The sequence below is a fragment of the Myotis yumanensis genome, unplaced genomic scaffold, assembly GCF_028538775.1.
Source record: "Myotis yumanensis isolate MYYU_CA2020_CCGP unplaced genomic scaffold, mMyoYum1.0.hap1 SCAF_5, whole genome shotgun sequence".
Taxonomy (NCBI): Eukaryota; Metazoa; Chordata; class Mammalia; order Chiroptera; family Vespertilionidae; genus Myotis; species Myotis yumanensis.
In genome coordinates, this window is record NW_027223756.1 from 4542653 (window position 1) to 4567562 (window position 24910).

General features: G+C 44.8%; 1 protein-coding gene across 4 annotated transcripts in view; it reads right to left on the reverse strand.

Annotated features, from left to right (window-relative positions):
* The window catches only part of CPEB4 (cytoplasmic polyadenylation element binding protein 4), a 55851-nt gene extending 43875 nt beyond the window's left edge, over positions 1-11976 (reverse strand). For all 4 annotated transcript variants that reach the window (XM_070414387.1, XM_070414386.1, XM_070414384.1 and 1 more), the window contains exon 1: positions 9401-11976. In XM_070414387.1, coding sequence (XP_070270488.1) covers positions 9401-10525 — 1125 coding nt within the window. In that variant the 5' untranslated portion in view covers positions 10526-11976. The remainder of the gene's footprint in view (positions 1-9400) is intronic.
* Positions 11977-24910: the final 12934 nt, after the last annotated feature.

A 24910-nucleotide genomic window follows, 5' to 3' on the forward strand; every position in this document is an offset into this window, starting at 1 on the left:
GCAGGTTCCTTCCTTAGTTACTACTTTCTCATTATGACCATTTTATAATGAAGGCAAAGAGCCCTACAGAGCAAAGGAACAAATGTCCTCGGTGTATTACCCTGATTGGACAATAGCTCCATTCGCTCCCATGTGAACTGACAAATCAGATCTCTCCAGAAAGCCTTTGAGAACATTTTCTTTTATTCCACCTTCACTAAAGAAACCACACTCATTCTGAGCAATAGAAATCCTTAAAGAGGTAAACATTTCTTGTCACCATTTAACTGTATTTAAAAAACAGACTGGTGTTCTCGACTTGATTACTCAGTTCCTGGATCAATAGTCCCTTCTTCCTACTGACTATTTGTTCTCACCTTGCCTGGCAGAGGGAAGTAATTAAAATCCATTCCAAGACCTGCGTTAAATCACCACTTACTAGACAAGTGATCTTGACACTGCAGTGTCTCTGAACCTTGATTCCATCAGCAAAGTGAGGATCACACCTTCCTTATGAAAGTGAGGAGAAATGAGATCAGGCCTGCGACCACCTGTGCACAATGCCCAGCAGTCAGTAGACCCTTTCAGGAACTATTCCCTCTGCCCCTTCTCTCTGGTGCAATGGCAAAAGAGCCTGAATTGAGCATTGTCAATGCAGTATTGTTTGTAACTGAATAACTCAGCTGTTCTGTGATATTTCCTGTAGCCCATTTTCATAGAGATCAGCAAAGTGAGTATTTTCATAGAGATCAGCAAAGTGAGCCCAAATCTATAAACCCCAAAATATCAGTATTTGACTTATCCTTCCTAATAAGTTATTCAGGGCAAGAGGTCATTAAAGGAAGTAGGTAAATACTACTAAGATTCCTCCCTAAGAAATGAAGTAATGAGTGCCCTTCTGGCCGCTCCTCTATTGCGCTGCCTACTGGCTGCCAGAGCTCCTCTGCTCCACGTCTGCCTGGCCTGATCAAGGTCAACAGTCACAGAGAGAATAGTCACCCACAGGCACACTCTTTATTCATAAGCGAGGCTTGTGTCCTACAGGCTTATAACCCATGTCATCTCTTCTCTTTTATGAGCCTTGACAGAAATTGTCACAAAGCAGCCTGTGCCCAATGTCAGCCTCTCTGGGTCCTCATAGCTCCCACCCCACCATCCTTAGTTCTCCTGAGTCTCCGAAGCAGAAGGTACTTTTCAACACTCAGGCACAAAGTGAGAGGTCACCAGACTTCACACTTCATATAGAGAAGAAGCACGCTCACCTGGTCATGCAATCCCTTCCAGGGACTTCTGGAACCATCAAACATTTGTGGATTAAAAGAGCAAGAGATGAAAAGGTTTGATGCAGTCCAAAGGCCCACAAAAGACCCCCAAAACCTCTAAATTCCTCTTAAAGCACAAAAACAGAGAGTCAACCAAAAAGCTCTCAGGACTGTCTGTTCGATCTCCTTCCAGGGACCCTTGCACAAGACCACAGAAGCCTGAACCTCAGGGAAGGCTGAGAGAGGAAAACTGGCCAAGCTCCTCCCAAATTGTTGGTCACCGGCTAGTGCTTTGGTGTGTCTGCTGGATCTCTTTTTTGGTGATGCCATGTGACCACCAGCATCCTTCTCTGCCCTGAAGGTGGTTTCCTTAGAGATTAGCACCAGGTTGAGTGGTGAAACAGGCTGAGCAGATGCGACAGAAATATGGGCCTTGCTTTAGTTCCTATCTTTCTTTTAAAAATAACTAAAGAAAAACATTTTTGTTTTTAAGGGGGGGGAAAGCTCCTTATCTTTTAGAAGCATAGACTAAACGATTTATAAATGAAATGATACAATACCTGGGAACTTCGTCAAAATAACATGAAAGGGAGGGAAAAGGTTAGGAAGACAGAGGGAAGAGGACTGTCCAGGAGCTGATCATTGGTGAAGCCAGGTGACGTGTACACAGGGGCTTGCTCTATTTTATCTACTATTGAATATGCTTAAAATTTTCCATAGTAAATTTAAAAGGCATGGGGGGAAACTTTACTCAGAGGAAAAAAAACAGTTGGTCAATAAATTTTTCAGAAAGAAGGCATCATCTAGGCTGTATCCCATTATTATTTAACTACAGTGACTTTATTTTTAAAAATTATAGTTGTTTATAAAATTTTTCCTTAAAATTAAGCTCACTGTACCCCACGCCCATTATACAGTGTTTTTCACATTTTAAGAAAATGTGCTATTTGCAAGATTTTGAATTAATATTTCTGATTATTTGCTTTCTTATAACAACAGAATCTTCTGGAAGCTAAATACAAGACATATTTCATTTTATCTGCAAGAAGACCAGACAAAAGAAATGAGAAAATGAAAGATCAGGACGGTTGAGCAGGTCGCCCTCAATCACACAGCTAATTAGTGGTTGAGCCATATTTGGAACCAAGATCTGAGTTCCATACTATAATTAGATTTTTCTGAGTAGCATCATTCTCATATTGGGTTTTGTTTTGTTTTTCTAAGGTTCTTACAGACAGCAGCTATTACACTGACCAGCATTTGATGCAATCCTCAAAAACAACTGGAAGGACTATTATTAAAAGTATGTTATATAATATTTAAACATAAATATGGCTCTCAAATATAAAATACTGAGGGATTATGACGGGATATGTATGGTAAATATTCAGCAAACAGAAATTTCCCAATCTAATTACTCTACAATATGAAAAGCACTTGTTCAGCTTAAGACTTTAAACTTTGTAAACATGAGAGAGCACCTGTAAGTGGCTGATGGAGTGTTTCTTTGACAGGTAATGGGACCTGCATTCTGCTACCCATAGGTTCAAGTCCGCCTTTTGTGGTACCACTTTGCCACCAAACTTAAATAAGCACATCTGTGTACAAGGAAGCTTGTACAAGTACATATTTATAAATGGGACCATTAATAAAATATTTAGAAATGCCATTTATACATTGCTCTTGGTATACCTAAAGTTGAATGTTAGGTTACTTTAAACAGCTCATGGATTAAAATAAAAGGAAATTATCTAGGCTAGTTGCTGATCTATAATAATAAAAGTGTAATACGCAAATTGACCGAATGGCCGAACAGTGGCCAACCTTCTGGACGAAGCCCAGGCTGCGAGGGCCAAGGCAGCCACGGCTGTGAAGGCCTACTCTTGCACATTGGGCCTCTAGTTTGTTTATAATGAGAAAAAAAATGTTTGTTCAGTATTAATCAAAGATTAGCACAGATAAAAAATATATTAAATAAACCAAATCAAAATAATTTTTTATGAGATATCTAGTCCTATGTTTAGGCCACAACATAGCAGGTACTTTATAAATAAATTAATAAAAATATGAAAACCAAAACTCAATTCCAGGATAAAAGCTAAAATATACCCAATTCAAATCTATGGTACCTTTTCCTATCTCTTAGCAAAAAAAAGAAATCACAAATTCTTCATTAAAATATCATTTTCTGTAATATATGCAAATGTTTCAAATTTCTTAAAATAACAAACTTGGTAAAATCTTTCAAAATACTGAAAGATACAGGCTGCCAACGCTAACGAAAGTTTAGAGAATATACAACTATAAAACTTCTTTTCAAGAAATTTAGTAATTCTGCTAAAGGTATTATCTGTCCTGGGGTGCATTTAGTTTATCCAAAAGGAGCTCTCTGAGAAGTAAAACCTATGCAAAAAATAAGCAATACCAAGGACTGTTTGAACCATTCACAGATGCCCAAGCTACATTTGGAATTATTTTAATTTCATAATTTAATTCAATATTAGAGATCTATGCTTTAAATTAAAAAAAAATTCAAGGGACCTCACAGTAAGCCTTGGCTGTCAGGTATTGCCCTGAGAGGACCGTCTTCCTGAATGTGAGCAATTTGCTCAAGGTCACGCAGATAATTAGAGTTTAGAGTCAAACTTACGGCTGGACCCAGAGCCTGTGCTTCACTCTGCTACACTTCTGGACTCACAAAATAGCCTTTCTCAGTAATTAATTCAAGTTTCACCTTTAGAAACTGATTAAAAATAGAATCAATACCTTTATCTTTCTATCAACTAAGAATTTTCTGAAAACCTGAAAGTTGAACTCTTTCTGTTTGAATAATATAAAATGTGATGAGAGAATCAACACTAAATTTGAAGTAAAAAAATTACATAATGCTATAAACTTATCATGGTAAAATATACCTCAGTTTCTGCAAGAACAATTTTCTTTGAACCATTACATATAAAATGAGTTTTATCAGGAAAAATTAAGATAAATGCTAAACTTATGGGCTCACTGCCTTAAAGAGAAACATGTTACACACGTTATGTTAACTGTGATGGGGCAAAAAACTAAGGTACAATAATAGTGTGCTGAAAAAATGTGATGGTGGATCTTCAAGCTTATTTTCCTTCTAGCAACATAGAGAACAGTCTTAAGAAAAATACATTTAGACTTTAAAATTCAAAGTAGACATATGTGAATGTTAAGACTGCCTTTCATTTCTTTCTCATGAACACCAATAAGGATTATTTTCAAAAGCATAAATTCACGAACTAAGTAAGTAGCATCTTTCTAGTTGCAATTAGCAAAAAACACAATCAGTAGGCTTGCAATAAACAGTTTTTTCCTGAAAGATGCTGGAACAATGTGTTGATCATATTCCATGGCTTCTCTGAAGACAACAAAATATAATCAAAAACTCTACCCAACTCAAAGTCTATTCCATCAGAAATGCAATTACACCTAGTTAAAAAGCTTTCTACAAAAAGACATAAAATTAGATCTGGTAGGCTTTTCCCAAAGTTTTTCCAGTATCTCAATTTTGCTGGAATTTACAGTGAAAATATTAGTTTCCCCTCTTCTTGTATAAATAAATACAAAGTCAAAGACCCCTCTTAAAACTATATTAAAAACAAAAAATGTAATGAGGTTGCACTTTAGACAATTTAATAATTCACCGTGACTTTTAGAACTGAAGCAACACAGTACACTTTCTGTTTAAAATGTAAGATGGCATTTATAATTTTAAGGATCAATAAATTGACAACCCAAGAACTATTAAAGTGACATGAATTATTTGCCTGGTTAAGAAAACAAATCCATGGTGACTGTGTCTGTAGTAAGAGCAAATAATCTCTAAGTCCTAAAATGTCTCCCTATCAATCAATCTTTGTGACAGATTTTGTCCCCCTATTTTTTCTGCCTACTTCCTGGTTCTTAGCTAATGGAGGTGGGAACATAACTGAGCTGAAGATAAGAGAGTATGAGAATAGATACTACACAATTCCCCTTTACTTTTGTGTAGGGCAGATGATCTAGGCACCCTTCCAAAGAAATCCTATAGTCAAATATAATTGTTGGTGATGCCCCAACGTACTATTTGGTTTGGACATCAGAATTCCAGGATGTGCTTGTAGGACGGGGCGGATCCCCCGCCCCCTACCCCCCGTTAATGTGAAGGTCAAATCATGTCTGTAGTCACATGAATATGGATCCTGTTTCTTCCTTTTGGAATTGGGACAATAAAACCAGACCCACAGGCTGAGAAACCTCACATAGGAAGTGAGACAACATATGTAAAAGCACCTATATTTCAGTGCCTGGTATGTAATCTATAATAATCTATAATAATAAAAGAGTAATATGCTAATTAGATTGAATGTCCTTCCAGGCGACCTTCCAGACGAAGCAGGGGCTGCGAGGAAAGCCTGGGTCTCAGGTGCCAGAGGGAAGCTGGTGCCAGCAGCCGGGGGAAGGAAGGCCTACTCTTGCACAAATTTCGTGCATCGGGCCTCTAGTATGTAATAAAAACAAAAAAAGATTTGATTTGAATACTAAGTTTAACATTTTAAAGTTGATAAATATATTCTATTATTTTCTACTTTCAAAATGTTATCTATAATCAGCTTCAGAGCAGCATGTATCAATTATTCTCTGTAAAAAGATTCCTCTCATCTTACATGCTTCTGGGAGGCATTTCCTTCCCATAACCCATCCCTCCCACCTGTATCAGGTTTTATGAAGAGGCACTGTAGTATAATAGGTAAGAGCCAAATTTTATGTGTGAATAGCAATAATAATAATAATAATAATTTCTACCTTGTATGATTGTTGAATGAATTAGATGAGTTAATACATGTAAAACATTTAGAATATCATAGACATGTTAGCTATTATTAAATATATGTTAAATTTAGTTGTATCTGAAAACTGGACTTGAGGAATGTTATCTGAATTCACACAATGAAAACTTTAAGTTAAGCAAAAGTAACTTAGAAATAAATTTTAATATGAAATATCCCAAAATACAATGCTTTGGAATATCAGTTATCTGGAAGATTATTCACATATTTGGAACCTGTGCTCCTGCTCCATAAACATGGATAAAAGAGAAGGTTAAGATTGGCCAAAAAAAAAAAAAAAACCCACCTCATTAAAAATGTTACCATTATTTTTAATTCACTATATGGTACTCAAACGCATTAAACAAACATAAAAACCATTCTGATTAATTTTAAATTACATAAACATTGTTTAGTATTAGTTACATTTCAAGTAAGTTATTTCCTTTTAAAAAACAATACCATGCTAGTCTTTGATTGGATACCAATGTTATAAAGTAGCTCTATCCAGTAATGTCTGTGGTAAATTTAAAGATCTCTCTTACATCTAAGGAATAGCAATCGAAACTGAATTACTAATATCTATAAAATGTCTTTCCTAAAATTAATAGTGCTCAAAGAAATAAATTTAAATAAGAGAGTAGTGGTGTTTTGTTTATTTTTAAAGAGTGGATTGTGGTAGTAAATTCCACAGTATCTTGCTTTGCTTTAGGATCAAAAGGAACTTAGAAAGTCACCCCCCACATTTTATAAAGAAACTGAGTGCCCCCAATGCTATGATACCGACTGATAGGGCTAAGACCACAACATAGGTCTCCTGGCTCCCAGTCAAATGTTCCTTCAAGGTTTTTCATATCAAATTTATCTAATTCATATCAATTCGAAACTATTTTTTGTGCCAAATAACTAATTCACAAGAATTCTTGTTAAAACAAACACACAGAACTACAGTCATTCCAGTAAGCACCACAGCAGTCAGTTTACTAACTTGTTATGATATTTTCAAAACCCAATTAGGAATTTCTTGTTATAAAGATTTTTTTTCAAATCACTTATTTTTATTGTGACTTTCAAATCACCCCAATGCTAGCGCCTGCATACTCATGCGTGTGTGTGTGTGTGCGTGTGCGTGTGTGTGTGTGCGCGCGCGCGTGCGCGTGCGCGCTTGCTCTCCTGCTCTCTTACACACTCTCTCCTCAATCTCTCTAAAAAACTGTGGGGATGGTGAGGAGAAATGAGCAATTTACTTTCTAATCCTACCACATTTGAGCCAGGTATACTGACTCCTTTTTCCCACCCTCAGCATAACAGACAACAATTCCAAGGGATGAGTTAGTTTCTAACAATATATTTTAGTAACAATCCTAGCCTATTTTATTATTTCAGAAACCAACTTAATAGAAACCATCTGATGGAAAAGATTTCACTTGTTAAACACATTCCATTAGCTCCATAAAAATATTATTCATGTGCACACATGTAGTTTATTCATTTTCTGAAATTTTTACTTTTCCCAAAGCAAACCTTTATCAAAGTTAGTAAACTGAGAATGGACAATAAACCATGAGTCATTCCATTAGTGTATAGTAGCAAAATAAAAAAGAATAGTGTATTCAATATTCAATTCTGAGCCAATCTTAATCCAGTTAAAATGTATAAAATGCCACCTTAGATTTTTTTAAATTAGCAATAATATATGAGTAACTCATAGCAGTTACCTTTGCATTAAATTTCCCTTAAATTTATGTTCAAAGGAATGTCAAAAGTAACTTTTTAAAACTAGACTTCATGAGATTGTCAATGTCTTAACGGCCTTTTACCTGACCACTGAAACACAATAATTGCTCCCTTCGGTTTGAGTAAAATCCCTTTCTAAAAACAGAAGCCAATAGAACTTTTTGATCCTTAGGCAAAAAATTATTTTTAAAGAATCTAAAACTAAATTTAACCAAATATTTTATGATACATTCTAACCATTACACCTGAATCCTTAGAGAGGGCATATTTCATTCCTTGGAATGACACAGTGTTTTCTTAGCAAACATCCCCCACCACTAAGTAAACTATTAACTAAAACAGATAATTCTTCACGTAATCTGTTTTAGCCGTTGCAGAAAGAGATCTAAAATAATCCTCTACCTACAGCACATGTGTATGTATAAGCATGTATATATACAGATATATTTTTAATCCTTGTTTTTTTTTAACCTAGAGTTTGTACTCTTATGAGCTGTGTGCTCTTAAGAATGTTATAACTTTCTGATACTCAATTTTTTCATCTGTAAAATGGGATAATAATTGAACTTACCTTGTGGGGTTGTGAGGACTGATTAAATGTTAGTTTATTATCTCATATAAATTTCCTGAACACATAAATGATCATACCCCCAAAATAAACAAATTCAGTGGGGCATCTGATGTTCAATTAACTATGAAATTCCCCTTATCTCATATCTATCAGCTAGACAGGCTGCTCATTAATTCAGAAACATCAAACAATGTGAGTCTTGCAGAATAAGGATACACTGGTGGCAGACAGACAAGTGATCCTGGCCTGGATCTATTTTTAGGCATGGTTTAATTAACTACCCCCCTAGTGTTAACATTGGAAAATAAACAAATGGGTGAAAGGCATCATAAAAGAGTCACTCTGCAATCTACAGTTTCATAGTATTCACAAATAAAGGAGCACGAAGAAAACACTTAGATCATTTCTCTAGCAGTCCTTGCTGATACAAGGCAGGCCAGAAACTGCGGAGGTTTCAAAGGAAATTAATGAGTTCAGACTGTTCACACCGCATGGTTCAGAGAGGTTCCAGGTATAAAATGTAAGCGTGAGAAAACTACAATGTAAGGGTTGGTTTTCAGTGACTTGGTACCTTCCAGTGGAGAAAAAGGAATTTTTTTTTTGGTTATATAGTTACTGCATATGGGTAGAAAATGCGCAGCAGTTTCCACAGCAAAAGGTATCTCTACATTATGTACTTTACATAAATAAGTAGGGAAAAACCAACCCTGATTCTCTTGTCAGGCTAGAAAGGTATTACAGTTAATAATTACGACATCACTAGCTAGCTACCTGGTATTAATTATGCCAAGTCATACAATTACCTATGGGAAGATTGCAATGAGACATTTACCCAAGAAACAGCTGAACATTTTGTTCCCAGTTACACTCCTCTCCTACCAAAATAACGCCTGGTAACTCATATTCTAAGAAGAGCTCCGATAGGAACATGGACAATTCAAACTGTCTTAGTTGGATACTACACCAGGCCATTTCCTTATTCATCTTTATCTGTTAGTGGAACGCAATCTTACCGGAAAAGGAAAAATGTTGTCAGCCCTGTTCAAGCTGTCTTCCATCCAGGACTTAGGAGCAAAGGCAGAGCTGGGGCGAGCGTACTTCTGGAGCTGAATGTGATTGCTTGCAAAATTTTTCTTCAAAGGCGAGATGGAGTTCAGGGGCGTTATTCCTCCGTTCAGCCCTCTGCGGTGATCGCGGCCTTGGGAACCTCCCCAGCCACCATATCCACCACCTCCCGGGCTCCAGGAAGAAGACGGTGTAGGAGAGGGGCTCTGGTAGCTGCTCCATGGAGAGGGGGGCTTGTTAAGATTATTCGCCAAGTGAGGCAGCTGGTTAAAAGCAGCATTTCTATGTGTGAAAGGTGGGGGGTGGGGACTGGCAGGAGACCTCCTTTGCTGCTGATGCTGGCTGTGATGATGCTGGAAGTGAGGATGATGAGGGTGGTGCTGGGACAGAGGCCCAATCTGCGGGGAGAAGCTGCCTCCGAAGCCAGGGCTGACATGATGGGGGAAATTCTGAAACAACAGAGCACCGTTATTAGCCGAAGCAGCGGGGACCCCTCCCTGGTGAAAGAAACTGGCATCTTCGTTGATGATTGTAGAGGAGGAGGGCGCGATGGCCGCTGACCAGTTACTGAAGCCAGTCAGAGACGAGGCGCTGGACGTCAGGGGCTGGGTGGAAGCACCGAGCCCCGCAGCTTCTTGGTAATCAAACCCTGTCAACACGGGTGACTCGATTCTGATCTTCTCCTTCCCATTGCCATTTTCTGAAGAAGTGTCCCCTTGATTATCTTCCGATTTCGCCTTCTCCGTTTCAGGCAGTATTCCAGCTTCCTGACCGGGGCTGGGGGAGAGCTGCTGCTTTTCCAGGGGGTCTTGCTGCTCCTGTTGCTGACTTTTGGCTTTTTCTGACCCCAAGATCTCATCCTGGATGTTGTGGGCAGCCGGAGCAGGGAAGAGCCAGGCTGAGCCGGCACTGCTGCCATTGGCAGCTGTGTTATTATTTATAAAAGCAGCAGGGCTGGGGGTGGCATTTTGGTGATGGTGTGGAGGCTGCAGATGCGGGTGGAATCGGACTGGAAAAGCAGATTTATTCCCAGTATTGCTTTGCACTAGCACTCCAAACCCGTAATCCCCCATTTATTATTTTTAGGAGCAGAATCTTACAATAATAAAAAAACTAAAAATTAAAAAAACTAAAAAAACACGACAACCTGATGTTTCACGCCTTTGTATCCTCTACCCAAAATATTTGTTTGAAATGTCTTATTAATAGCTAGCTCAAAGATTGCAGCTTATCACCCTAAATAGCTCTGATTTGGAATTCTGGTCTCTGAAAAGAAAAACACACTAAAAAAAAACCACCCAAATCTCATCCAAAATGGGCTTCTTTCTAGGAGGGAATAAAAACGAAGAGGGTAAAAACCAAGTCTTTGGTTAGTAAAATAGGCGCTTTCTTTTTTTCCAAAGGAAAATGTGTTACATGAATGACAAAAACACAGCTTCTCAAGCATCTATGGATGTAGAAGAATAAGCATTGCGCGGAGTAAAAAATATATATATGTATATGTGTATATATATATAATTTAACAATCACATATGGTCTTCCTCAGCAGTTTAGATTCACTCACATAAAAATTAGAATAGGGCTAAAAGGGTGGGGGGAGGGGGAGAGAATACGTTCTTTTCTTGGCAGCTTGGTTAAAAAAATCGGGAATAATTTAAGAACATTATATATTATATATTTATATATAGATAGATAGATTATATTAGGGTATCTGGGGCGGCGGTGAATTCCTGGTTGCGGGCGAGGAGGTCAGCATCGACTACTGGGAAGGTGACCGCAGGGAGGTGTCTGCCGTTCCCGGTCCCGTGCCTGCTCCTCCGCGGGGTGCAGCTTGGGCCTCGGGGGCTGTCCCGGAGGCTGTGGGTGCGGGTCTCGCTGCGGTCGCTGTTCCTGGGCTCCCCCCCGGCTTCCTCTCCCCCATGAAAGGGGCTGGCAACACCCGTTCCTCCCTCCGCGGGGGTCGCGATCGGCAGGGACTAGCGAGACCGCACGAGGGCGAGCCGGCGGCCCGGGGGCGCGGGGACCGCGGGGGCGACCTGGACGGTCCTGCGGGCTCGGCCTCTTCCCCTCGCGGCGGCTCCGCGGTGTGGCTCCCTCATGGGACCCCGGGGCGGTTTGTTCGGTTCTCTCAGTTCGATTCTCCGCAGGGAGGGAAGCAAGGAAAACCCCGCTAGTGGCGTTAAGAGAGCAGGGCCTTCCCCCCGTGGCGCGCTCTCGCTCTTTTTCCCCCAAGGTTTTTTGTTTTTTTTTTAACTATAATTTAGAAGGCTTTTGTTTCTCCTCACGGTTGCTGGGCCGCCGCCGCCGTCGTCGTCGTCGTCGCCGCCGCCGCCGCCGCCAGCGTCGCTTTACCCCGGTCCGCAGTGCCCGCTGTCGTCGTGGCGGCCTCCGCCTGGCTCTTCTTCTTCTCTCCTTCTTCCTCCTCTGCTGTCGCCGCGGGCGCCGCCGCCGCCGCCGCCGCCTCCCGGTGCTCGGGTCCCGCAGCCGCGGCTGAGTCCTTCTCCTCAGGACCGAGCCGAGTGAAATGACAACCAGCTGGAAAGAGCGAGAGACACTTCCGGTTCGCAGAGGGCGGGGTGGGGTAGCGCGGACGCCCCGCCCACCCGCCAAGAGACCAATCCGCTGCCGGAATTTAGACGGGGCCACGCCCCTCCCCTTAGATTCCCCTCCCAGGAAGGTCGAAAAGTTCCCTCGAGAGACGCCTCTTCCGTCAGCGCCTCGCCCAGTGAGGCCGGCCGCCGGGACCCCGCCCCCACCCGGGCTGAGCGCGGCGGGTCGCCATCTTTAGGGCGGGCAGAGGCCTCCTTCGCTGCTTCTCTACCCCCACCACACCCGGCAGGAGGAGCATGGAGGGACACGGGGAAGAGAACGGATGCCCTGAGCACCGCGGAAAAGGGGCCAGGTGTTGGGTGTCGAAGTGGTGACCCCTGAAAACGCGGGTGAGCGGAAGGACTGCCCACAGTAAAGGTGGTTCCCCGGGCGTCACGTGCTGCCCCGAGCTCCGCCCCAGAGGGGGTCCTCCTAGCTGTCTGGTGCCTGGAGCTGCGTACGTCCTAGCCTAGACTCTCCCTTCACCCTTCACCCCCACCCCCGGCCTGGCTTAGGTCTGGCGCGGCGTTTGGGGCACAAAGATACAGCTGCTGGGCCGCCCGTGGCTGAGCCTGGTGTCCATCCCCTTCCAGCCACCTTACCCTGTAGCAGAGGGGCATCTTCAAAACAAAAATCGTGTGGTCCTCACCCGCTCAGATCTCTTCTATGGGTACCTCGCCTAAATTTGGTGTTCAAGGCCTTTGTAAATTTATATATATATATATATATATATATATATATATATATATATATATATATAATTTCAGAGAGGAAGAGAGAGGGAGAGAGAGCGATAGAAACATCAATGGTGAGAGAGAATCATTGACCAGCTGCCTCCTGCACGCCCCACACTGGGGATCCAGCCCACGATCCAGGCATGTGTCCTGTCCGGGAACCCAAGTGTGACCTGGTTCATAGGTCCACGCTCAACCACTGAGCCGTGCTGGGCAAGGTCTTTGTAGATCTTAAAACTCACCCCCCCTCCCCCCAAAAGCCCCACACCAAGCTGTTTCAAACATCCTCTCAGTGCTTTTCCCCTCCCCTGCCTCTCTTCTCCACCTGGTGAACCCCTGTTGAGCTTTAGGACTCAGTTCAAAAGCCACCCCGCTCTGTCTTGTGGATTCGCCCTGAGCATCCACGGCTCTGTGTGCACCTTGTGCTTGTTTACCACAATGCTGTGTATTGTAATGGTTGCTTATGTCCATGCTCCTGTGCTCAGCTGTGGGCTCTGTGAGGAAAGGACCCTGTAGGTAGGAGGCATCAGGGAATGAATGCTGAAGAAACGAGTGAACAAACCTGCAAGGATGAAGTCATTCCTGAATGACAGCCCTCTTGCCTAGTCTGAAGTATTTCATTGCTCTGCTGTTTGGTTTGGAACTCCGATCTCTCGTACTTTCTCAGTTAGGTTGTTCACTTGCTGCTCAAGGGTATGTCTTGTTCATCGTTACACGTTCCCACCACTGTGACCATCGGCAGGTGTGTCAGCGGTTCTCAACCTGTGGGTCGCGACCCATTTGGCGGTCGAACGACCCTTTCACAGGGGTTGCCTAAGACCATCCTGCATATCAGATATTTACATGACGATTCATCACAGTAGCAACATGACAGTTATGAAGTAGCAACGAAAATAATTTTATGGTTGGGTCACAACATGAGGAACTGTATTTAAAGGGCCAGAAGGTTGAGAACCACTGGGTAGGTGAATGCCTTGCTCTCGGCACAAGCTCTAAAGATGTTGAATAGGGGAGTGTTTTCCTTTAGGAGGAAATGAAAAATGAAGAAAAGAAATCAGAGTAGAGCCAGAAGTGACTGTGGCAAGAGTAGGGGAAGAAGAGAGATCAAAGACCTTTAAGAACTCTTTTATGAACAAAGGTGGCTTCTACTTCATTTCTGTAACCTTCCCTCAATGGCCCCAGCTTCTGCTGCCTGGTTTTTCAATCTTCCAACACTTCCGTGTAGAACACCTGTTCAGAGCCTTAGTGGTTTTATTCTTTCTTATCGTGTCGCAAGCATGAATCCCATCTCTGTGGCTCTCCTGCAAGCACCTGGGGCATGGGGATTGGGCCTGCTCTGCTGTTTATTCTCCACATCTGGGCAGACTCTGAGGCTTAGCTGTCAGGTGTCATTTCCTCCCAATTGGTTCCCTGGCTGCCCTCTTTCTAGCATCTTATAGAGCCCCCCTTTTAAAATTGCTGCTGGTTGTCAGCGGGCTAGTTTCTTGAGGGCAAGCATTGGGCCTGATTTGCCTCTGTGTCTCCGATAGCCAGCAGAAGGTCTGGCATGGAGCAGTCTCGGGACATGTTTCTTACAGGACCTAGTGGATGTTCCGTGCCCAGCAGACAGTGCAGAGTCCTTTTTGGAGTTACCAGTTCTCAGTGGCTAACATGGCAGCCATTAATTGGAGCAAAGAGGACTGACTATCTTTGGAACCTACCAACCTGAATTTGAATCCCAGCTCTGCCACTTGCTGTTGTACAGCCCCAGGCATCACCTCTGCCAGCCTCTGGTTCCTCACAGATAAAATGTGAATGATATTTCCTCCAGCAGTAGGTCGATAAATTACACGAGATACATGTGAAGTGCTGGGCTCATAGGTTTTCAAAAATGTCAGTTCCTTATTAATATATTAAATGCATAGAACTGCTTCACAGATGTCTTTCGCCCAGAAGCAGCTGCATGCATGAGTGAGTCCGGGAACCTGTGCTGGTTTGTAGGGGGAGGAGGCAGCCTGAGCCCGTCAGGGTGCTGCCAGGTCAGCCTGATCTCGGAAGGCTGTGGCAAGCGTGGGCTGTAGTGTTGGGCAGGGCTGAGTGATCGGCCAGGCTCCTGGCGAGGGACTGGGAGAATGGGAGAAGGAAGAGGGAAGCAATTCTCTGGGCTCGGTTGCCTGCTCAGAAACCCAGGATACCCAGCTCAGGGCTGCCCTCCTTGAAAACATTCTGGCCTTAGAAACTGTCCCTGGTAACCATGACAACAATTCAGCAGCTCCATTTCGGATCTCCAAAGGGACCTAGCGTTGCAGATGAGTGCTGGCTTGAGCACTCTGCTGGCGGAACAGGGCCCCTCCCAGGAAGCCCGCTCACTGGGAAGCTTGGGGTTGCAGAGAAAGCAAGCTCTGCCCGAACATTAAGGCGCTACTAGATTTTCAAAAAGGAAAAAACAAAACCCCCCTCTTGTCCAGCAAGGGCTGACACACCTTCAGAGAGCTCATAGCGTGGTGAGTGCATGTCCCCTGCTGGCTACTGCCCAGCCCCCTCCGGGGTGTGAGGTCAACCACACCCCAAACCCAGAGCCTCCCAGGAAGCAAGGCCCTAAGATCTCCTTCAGCAGCCTCCCTGAAAGCTTGGCAGGCGATACAAATCTCACCCCATAATCCCACAGGGTGAACTCTGCCCCACTCCAGCTCTGATGTCCTCCACGCTGCCCTTGAAGCACACACGGTCAGCCTTTCCCCTCAGCACACGCCCCGGCTCTGCAGCAATCAGGGCCACCACCCAAGGCCGCCCAGGTTGCGCACGGCGCCACTCCATCGGGCACCAAGGACTCCAGGTGGGAATGGCACCCGGAGTTGGACAAGCATCAGCCCCGCTTCGGTTCATTTCCGTAAGGCACGGAGGCACACTGTGGAATTCGGACACCCAGACCGAAGAAGCCACCAGACACCACCATAGACTCCATGGGCACATGTTCATCACATGCGGAAATATCGAAAGCAATGGATGCTTTCAGGGTTGGTGGCCCAGGAGCTTCCCGCAAGGGAACTGAAGGACACGGTGTCCTCGGAGCTGTGGTGAGCGTAGTGAGAAGGCAAGTCCGGGCAGGTGTGTGGTCGTCCCCTGAGAGACTAATCCCAGCAGCCTGCGCCCGGCAGCGGCAAGACGCATTCTAATGTGGTGGTGGGGTGTAGATGTTAGTGAAACTAAAAAACAATGTAGTAAGAATGTTCCAGGGCAGTTTCTGGGAAGGTCGGGGAAGGACAGAAACAAAGCCAAGTCCCCAAAGCAGGTTTCCTTAAACCCCGCCTCTGCTCTTCACCGTGTGTCAGTCCTGGGAAGGGTGCATGTTACTTAGAAGGCACCACTGTTCCTAACAGCGCATTGCTGGTTACAGCTTCTCTTTGTGCGGTGTTTCATGGCCCTCTGCATTGGCAACGGTGTTTTCCTCCGCTTTCCCACCTGAGGGGTGACCGTTAACATGGAGTCCACAGTTGGAAGGCCATCTGGATGGGGATCGAGTGGGGTGCCAGTTCCCCCGACGCCCTGTGACTAAAGAAGTGCTTGGGGAAGGTCCGGACACAGACGTGCTGCACCTGAGGTCACTGCATCACATGGTGAGCTGGAGCGGGGCGGACCGCCAGGACTGCATCACATGGCATACCATGGCTCTTCTGTGGCTCCAGCCACCTACGGGAGCGGGCTGCTGCCCCACGTTACCCGTGCGTGCCGCGGTGATTGGACACACTTCCCTTCTCCACCTCAGAACCGGGCCGCGCTGCCAAACAGCTGCCCGCTCGCACCCGTGGCTACGCTGGAGGATTGGCACCGGCGATGCGGGAAATGAACAGCTTTTCGGAGCTTCCAGGGAAGATTCGGGGGCCAGAGAGCCGGGAGTCACAGACCTAAACCGTGGCCCCAACATGGCCATCAACTCAGTCCCTAGTCCAGTTTGTCCAGTTTGATGATTTCCTTTCGGCCAGCATTTTTACTACCAAAAGAGTTTCACTTCACAACCCTTCAGCAATAAAGGTTCAAAGGAAGTCACTTTATTAGAAAAACACTAAAGCTGGTCCTTTCTTTTTATGTCCAAATGGCTTGCTCCCTATTCTTGCAGTATGAGTGTAACTAAAGAGTAGATTTGAAAGCATCCAACCTCAAACTTTAGTGTGCATTAGTCCCCGGGGGAGTCCATCAGATGCACACTCCCAGGCCCTGCCCCCCCAGAATTCTGATTATGTTTTCTCATAGTATTTTCTAATACAGTTATAAGGTACAAGAGATTTTCTCATAATGTGAAAGCACAGAAAGGCCAAAATAAGAATGGCTAAAAATGAAGAAGTTCATTTCTCACATAAATGAAGATTGGGAGTCAACAGAGGGCTGGCGGGTGGTTTCAGAAAGTCATCCAAAACCAGGTTCCTACCAGCGCAGTGTTTTCCAGCCTCAACCTGTACCTGCTGCCTTCTGATCTGAGATAGCTGATCAAGCTCCAGCCATCACGTCTGTATTCCAGACGGAAGGCGGGAGGCAAAGGTAACGAAGGACATAACCCTTCTCTTTGAGAAAACTTCCCAGAAGACACACGCATCACTTTCATTCTCCTCCCATTGGCCAGAACTTGGCCATATGGTCACAGCTAATGGCAGAGAGGTTGGGAAGTATGGTTATTTCACGCTCATGCACTCAGTTAAAAATTGATATTCTATCACCAAAGAAGAAAAGGGAGGTGGATGTAATAGGGTGGGGCACTTAGACCCAGCGGTGTTTCATGACTTACCTGGGGTCTTACAGTCAAGTCAATGACCTCATTTTGCAGTTGAGGAAGCTGAGGTCCAGGGAAGGGCCTTGTCTAAAGTCAGCTCTTTTCTCTAGGTATCTGGACCCAGACTCTTTCCTCTACCCATAGTACTCAAATCTTAGTGCATCAGAATCTTCTGGTTGACCAGTTAAAACAAACCAAAGGTTCTGATTGCATAGGTATGGGATCCAAGAACTTGCATCTTTAATAGGCTTTCGGGCGATGCTGAAGCTGCTGGTTTGATGAACACACTTTGAGAGCCACTGGTCCACAGGCCTTCCCCATCTGGGTTTAACAAGGGACATTCAATCCTGTGTGGCCAACTGAACCCATCGCCTCCTTCTCAGCCTTAGTCCCCCTCCCATTTTCTCTAGCTCACCCAATGGTGCCATGATTCTTTCTCTCAGTTGCCTATGGGAGTCATTCTAAACTCCTCTCCTTCTTTAGCCTCTAATTCAGCGGTTCTCAACCTGTGGGTCGCGACCCCTTTGGGGGTCAAACGACCTTTTCACAGGGGTCGCCTAAGACCATCAGAAAACACATATATAATTACATATTGTTTTTGTGATTAATCACTATGCTTTAATTATGTTCATTTTGTAACAATGAAATTGGGGGTCACCACAACATGAGGGACTGTATTAAAGGGTCGCGGCATTAGGAAGGTTGAGAACCGCTGCTCTAATTGGACTCCAGGTCATCTTCATATTGTTCCCTCAGCATCTCCTCTTTTTCTCCATCTCTGCTTTGGTTTAAGCCTGATCATTCCTCACCTGGATTTTTTTTTTTTTTTCATAGCAATGGATTTTTTTTTTAAATGAAAGCCATCTTCAGGCTTAATGCCTGGCCTTGCTCAATGAATCTTTCTAAATGGAGAGCCTAATTACATGAAGCCATTGCCTAAACACTCACAGTGGCTTCCTGATGTATAGCTGATGTTCTTTTCAAATGTCAGCAATTTTCGCTTCCAACATCACTTTTTTTTTTTTTTTTTGGCCATATTGGTGTTGCTCCTACACTATCGTATATTTCATATTTTTCTATAAGCTAGCTCACCTTTAGAGAAAAATAAATAAATATACATTCAAGGCAAGTTGATTCACCACCCAAAGTGAAAACTATAACCAAAAGGTAATTATCACATTTAAAACAATGAAAACAAAATAATGTATTGAATTTCCCCTCAGTCTTGCATGCATATCAAAGTCCGTAAGTCTGAGGCCTTCCTTCCCTTTGTTAACAAGGAAGATTAAAAGGGTTAGAGTTGATAAAGACTTCCTACCAATCTGGGAAGCATTAGAAGGACTGAAAGAGAATGGAAAAGGAACGACATTTCTCATGGTCTGATTCAAGGTTATGTAGGTCCCTCCTGGGTGCCACCCACATCCTCTCCACAATCCACCAGGAGAGGACCGGTCATCTGAAAAGCACTGCCAGGCTCCTTAACATGGCATCTCATGCACCTGACCAATGGCCTGTAGGGCAGCTCAGTATCACCTCTTGCAACTCTCCGAGAGCCTTGTTCCAAGCATCCCGAGACACTTCCAGGGACTTTGAATGAAATGAATCGTGAATACCACCTGGGTGAGGAAGAGTGACTTGAACAAGAGGTTATTCTTCTCAGACATCAAGAAGTCCAGAGGTCGCCGATGCCGGCGGGTCAGTGATGCCAGGGTCCGGTTGGAACCTCAGCCCCCCCTGCAGGGTCCTAAGATGTCCCCTACAACTCCAGTCATCACGCAGGGCGTTTCGAAGTAAGAAGCCCAGGACTTCAAAGAGCTGAGAGTTGCTGGTCTGTGCTTTCCTGTGACCAGGGAGGAATGGGCTTTCCCAAGGGCCCTCCAACACACTTCCTGTTACATGTTTCGGTCAGAACTGGGTCACCATCCTTGATATAGACCAGACCTGGGCCCACCTTCTCTGAGACCGAAGGGTCCCAACATGAAACATAAAACAAAGTCAGGATTCTGCTGGAAGGAGGAGGGGAAGTCTTTGGAGGCGTAACAAGAGCCTTCCATGCTCACACAGTTTCCTTAGGCCTTTCCATGGGGGTCTGACTGCCAAGAACACGGATGTGTTTGCCAGAGAGGCTCCTTCCACTCAAGTGCCCTCGCTGGCCTGCCCTGAGCCCCAAGCAGAGGTGCGTGTCTTCTAGGTTGGCACAGACCCTTGGCCACATAACTGACTATTGTCTTATTGATTCTTTGGATCCCATTAGAGTTACTCCTCCAGGTCAGGCACTCTTTTCTTTGTCTTTTGTATCCCCTGGGCCTGGCCTTATGCCCAGCCCGTGGCAGGCCTTAAGTGAGTGTTTGTTGAATTAATCAATTTTTTCTTCCTTATATACAAGTCACAAGTGAGTCCTAAAGTAATAAATGTTAGGCTGAACTTAGCTAACAAGCATGCCTTGGAAAATCTTAGAGTTCTCTAGATTTTATTGTTGGTGTTTTGGGGGAAATACAGCAATCTCCTAATAGTGTACATCAAGGCACGAGTGGCATAAAACTTGGACCACGCTGTTGATCTTCTGGCACATCAGTCGTTGTAAATCCTGGAGAGTGGCTTTATACACTCAGTAAACCATTTCCATCTTGTGTAAGATGCATTAAACAGGGTAATGGCTTCATTGGGCTGAGTCATCTCAGGGCCAGTTCCACGAGACCATTAGCTAGTCTTTATCGATATCCCCCCAGTGGTAAGCAGCTCCTTAATGAAGTGGATTGCCTTGAAGCGATTCAATAATGCCTGCACACACACACACACACACATACATACACATAGACACAAGTACACAAACGCAAACGTGCAGGCACACACAGACATACACATAAACACATATACACACAAACATACACACAAACATACATACAAACAGAAACATACACACAGACATACACACAGGCAAACACAAACACAGACATACACATAAACATGCATATACACACATACACACACAAACACAAACATACATACAAACACAAACATACACACATGTACACACATACACACACACACATACAAACACATACACACACACCAAGTTATCACCACCTCAAACAACTACAGAGGCAGTAATTATCTAATATTAATGGGCACCATCACATCCGACTGGATGTGCCAGTTTCTGATGTAGCTGAGTTCATTCCCAGTAATGGGTTTCTTGAAATGACCCGGCCCCACGGCCGTACCTTCAGGTTCAACGGCCCCTGTGCAGTATGATAAACACACAGATAGTTTAGCCAGGGCAATGGCAGCGCTGTGGGCGCACTCTGGGCTGCTGCTCTTCAGGAGCCGGGCAGCGTGGTGGTGCGGAGCCACTGCGTGCAGGCGCTGTAATTCACCGTTTGCTCAGAGTGGAAACGAGGTGGAGGCGCGCTCCAGGCCCCTAGCTCATTTTTTATTTAGAGCCCTTTTTAAAAAGTCCACTCCGCCACTGAAGTTCCAAAAATAGAAGGAGGAAAAAGAAATAAACAGGCTACAAACTTAGAAGTGAAGAGGGGCTGGGTGCAGTCCTCGTTAAGCAAGGTCTGGGATGCATTTTTTAAGCAACTTTCTACGAACTTGTAAACGCATGGTGCGAGTTTCAAAACGAGTTTCATTGTGGGTATGTGAGTGCTTCTTTTTAATCCACGCATGGTGGTCACTGGGGCAGAGTTTCTTCAAACTCTAGCCTCTGTGTACACCCAGACACGTCATTTTTGCTGCATTGCGGTATTGTTACCTGTCTTATTTATGATCCACCCAACAGTATTTGTAAATGGACTCAACTTTTTAGAACTTCACTAAATAAGTTTAACTGGAACATTTTGTATCACTAATGTAAATAGGAGAATCAATATGTCGTGCCGTAAAACAGATGGGCATTTATTTTTTCCCGACACACACTGAAATAAGTACATGTTGAGGCAAACAAATGCCTAGTAATTAAAGTAGGAGTTCCTCTGCATCTCACCTCGAGGCATCACGAGGACTGTCAGTGGCACGCCTAAGGAGCACTGGCTTCCTGGCTCAGAACACACACCTTTTGAATCAGGCAAGATTGGTTCGAGTCCCACCTCTGCCACTTGCCAGCTGCATGACTCACGAGCAGGTCTTTTTGTCTGTCTGAGCCTCAGTTTCTGCGTCTGGAAAATGGGGATAAAATTGTTGAGCAGTTAGTTGAGAGGATTATACGAGGCAATACACCTAAATCTCTTAGCAAATGTCCCAGAAATGTCCACTATGATTATTATTCACTTGCAACTGGGAAAACTCGGGTGATCACCAGGAACCACCCACCCACAAGTTCAGTCCAGAACAAACAAGATGTACTGGGCGTCTACCAGATGACAGGCTCTGTGGTAGGCCCTGGTGACATGCAGATTGGTCTCAAGTGACAGACAGGCTCAGAGCTAATGGCAGCAGAACGTGGGAAGGGCGGTGAGAGGCAGGTGCCTGGGTTTATGGCAGGCCAGAGCGGGACAGGACGGAAGTCAGCATCAGGAAGGGAGGTGTGCGAGTCCGACATCAGGCCTTTCCCGGTGGCTTATGGAGACAAACATCCGTGCTGGAAGGGACCGAGTACGTTGGCCTTCCACTGGGAACAGGAGATGCATGAAATCCAAACATACATGCAGCGATGGAGACATGTCATCGGTTACTTGTGGGCTTACGTGACATAATGAATTGGTGAATGTTATTTTAAACACCAAAGAGTGGTCAAGCAATGTGTAAATGGAATTTAAATTTTCTTTGCTCCCATGGAAATCAGGCAGGTGGTCACAGATATTTGTGGTTTGGCCTACAGAGGAATTCACTCGTTTTTCAAAAAAGTATTCTTTGCTAACATGCGCAGATCATCCACTCATAGAAAACCCAGATCTGTGTCTTCTCTTTAAGGAGTGGAAGTCACGTCCACCCAGATTCTCATGGGAACTCGGGGCTGGAGTGAGTAGCCGCTTCTCTTGTAGACAGGGCGCTGGTTCTCTTGGTCACCAAATTCCCACCTGCCTCAACGATGCTGCTGTCCTAAGACCCAGGTTGGGGGGGGGGGGGGTCCCTGCTTTGGGCCACATGCTTCAGAGGCCCAACTCCGGCCCCTCTCCAAACGTGCCCTTCCCCAGGTCGCCAGGAGTCCATGGAGCCAGGGGGGTCTTGGAAGGAGAGAAGGGATTGAAGCTTGGATATGCGGGCCGAGGTGCCCACCACCTGCACGGAGCCTGTTGCCGTGTGAGCTGGAGGCAGGCATGGGAAGGGAAGAAGAGCAGGTGTTTGTTGGGGGCTGGGGGACACTGGGCTGGGGACCAGTTCTCCCCAGGCCATCGTTTTCAGGTAAGGAAACCGAGGAGTCTGAGAATTCTAACTTTGAACTTGGCCTTCCTGGTCATTATAAAGATATATTTGTCAAGTTTAAGAGACTGCAGGTGCTTCCGTTGTGAACTCGGTTTATAACCTGTACATATGGCAAATGGACTTCTGTTTATGGGCTTTCCCTGGGCCTGCAAATGTTAGCAGAGGACAGGAGGGGGCCTGCTGGTGGTGTTCACTCTCTTCTCCTTGCCGCCTGGTCCCTGTCAGCACTTGGGTTTGTGGCTCCTGCTAGACTGTGGGCTTCCTGAGGGTGGGAAATGTACCGCCACCACCATATCCTGCTGCCATTTCTGGTGAGTCCTCTGGGCATGGTTTTCTCCTGTCATATATACACACACATCACAGGTGATTTAAAATGTTTCCCTTAGAAAGTTCATTAAGGGCTAGACTATTTGGGGCTGTTTCTATTGAAAATGAATTTATATACCTGCTAAAATAATCTAAATGGTTCAAAAAAGGATAGAGAAGAGAAGAGAACTGGTGCAACCATTAGGAACATTTTGATGTATTTATTTCTAGTCTTTTTTTCATACATTTCTGCTCACAGCTGATGCATTACCCAGAGATTTATGGTGCGAAGCTGACATATTCCAACTATTTGGGCAGCTTCCTTCCTGCTGTTTGTCATTCCCCATGATACATTTTAAAAGACAAATTGCCTGAGAAACTTCTAGATTTTTGTGGAGAAACATTGGAGTGAGGAGAATGATGTGGTTCTGAATTTCTGTGTGAGAGAGTTTCTGATTTACCCAACTTAACCAGTTGTTCATCGTTTTCATCAACATCATCATCACTGTCAAAGGTCAATGACCAGCCATCGAATCTCTTACGGCCTTTGTCTGCTAAGCTCTGTAGAAGGAATGCTGCATGAACTCGGCCCTTCCCCTTACCAAGTGACAGATGTCCACGCTCGCCTGCTGTGGTTCATGCGCCAGTCCACAGACACTGACCAGGCGATGCCCCAAAGCCACGCACCACTGAGATCCCGAGAGGATCCCGGGTAGCAGGGAGAGAGGACTGAATTCCACACGCGATGGGCACGCCGAGCCAGTTCCTAAGGTGCCGTGGGGACACAAAGGGAGGTTTCCTTCCTCGGCCTGGGCTCCCGGGAGGGCTTCCAAGAAGAGGTGACACTTGAGCGCCGTCTAGAAAACTGAGCCGGGGTGGGCAGGTGGGGGAAGGACTCGGGTGTCGGGTTGAGGCCCCTTGAGGGTGCGGCTGGTCAGGAGGAGAGAACCTAACCCACATTCACAGGCTGTGTCCTCTGTCTCAGGCCAGGCTGGGCCCTCACAAACAGAGGTGGGAGGGCTGATGAATGAACACGTGAACAGACCGCTGGGGGACAGCCTACCTCAGAGAACACTTCAGAACCACATTCGAGAAGCCAGCTCCAAGGCAGGCTAGAATTTCCCTAATGAAAGGAAATTAAGATGTCCTCCACAATTTGGCAGTACCCATTAATATTAAATATGTGCATATCCCATAACCTGGAAATCCAATTTCTTGATTTCTATTGTAGAAAAAAAACAAAACTTGCTCAAATCACTTGCTCATGTAAAAGGATGTGCCCTGTAGCACTATTTGCAAAAAGGGGAAAAATTGGGATGAGCCCACATATTTACGCATAGACGAATGGCTGTCGGAACTAGGCGATATCTATCCCATGGAAACGTATGGAAGTCTAGGAAGGGTGAGGGAGAGTCACATATACACAGTCAAGGCTCCAAGACAGACAGCTGAAGGAAAAGAACACGTCCTATAATTCACATGCAATAGGATACCATTCATGTAAAAAAAACCCACACAGCCCTAGCCGGTTTGGCTCAGTGGATCAGCCTGTGGACTGAAGGGTCCCAGGTTCGATTCCGGTCAAGGGCACATGCCCAGGTTGTGGGCTCGATCCCCAGTAGGGGACGTGCAGGAGGCAGCTGAGCAATGATTCTCTCTCATCATTGATGTTTCTCTCTCTCTCTCTCTCTCTCTCTCTCCCTTTCCCTTCCTCTCTG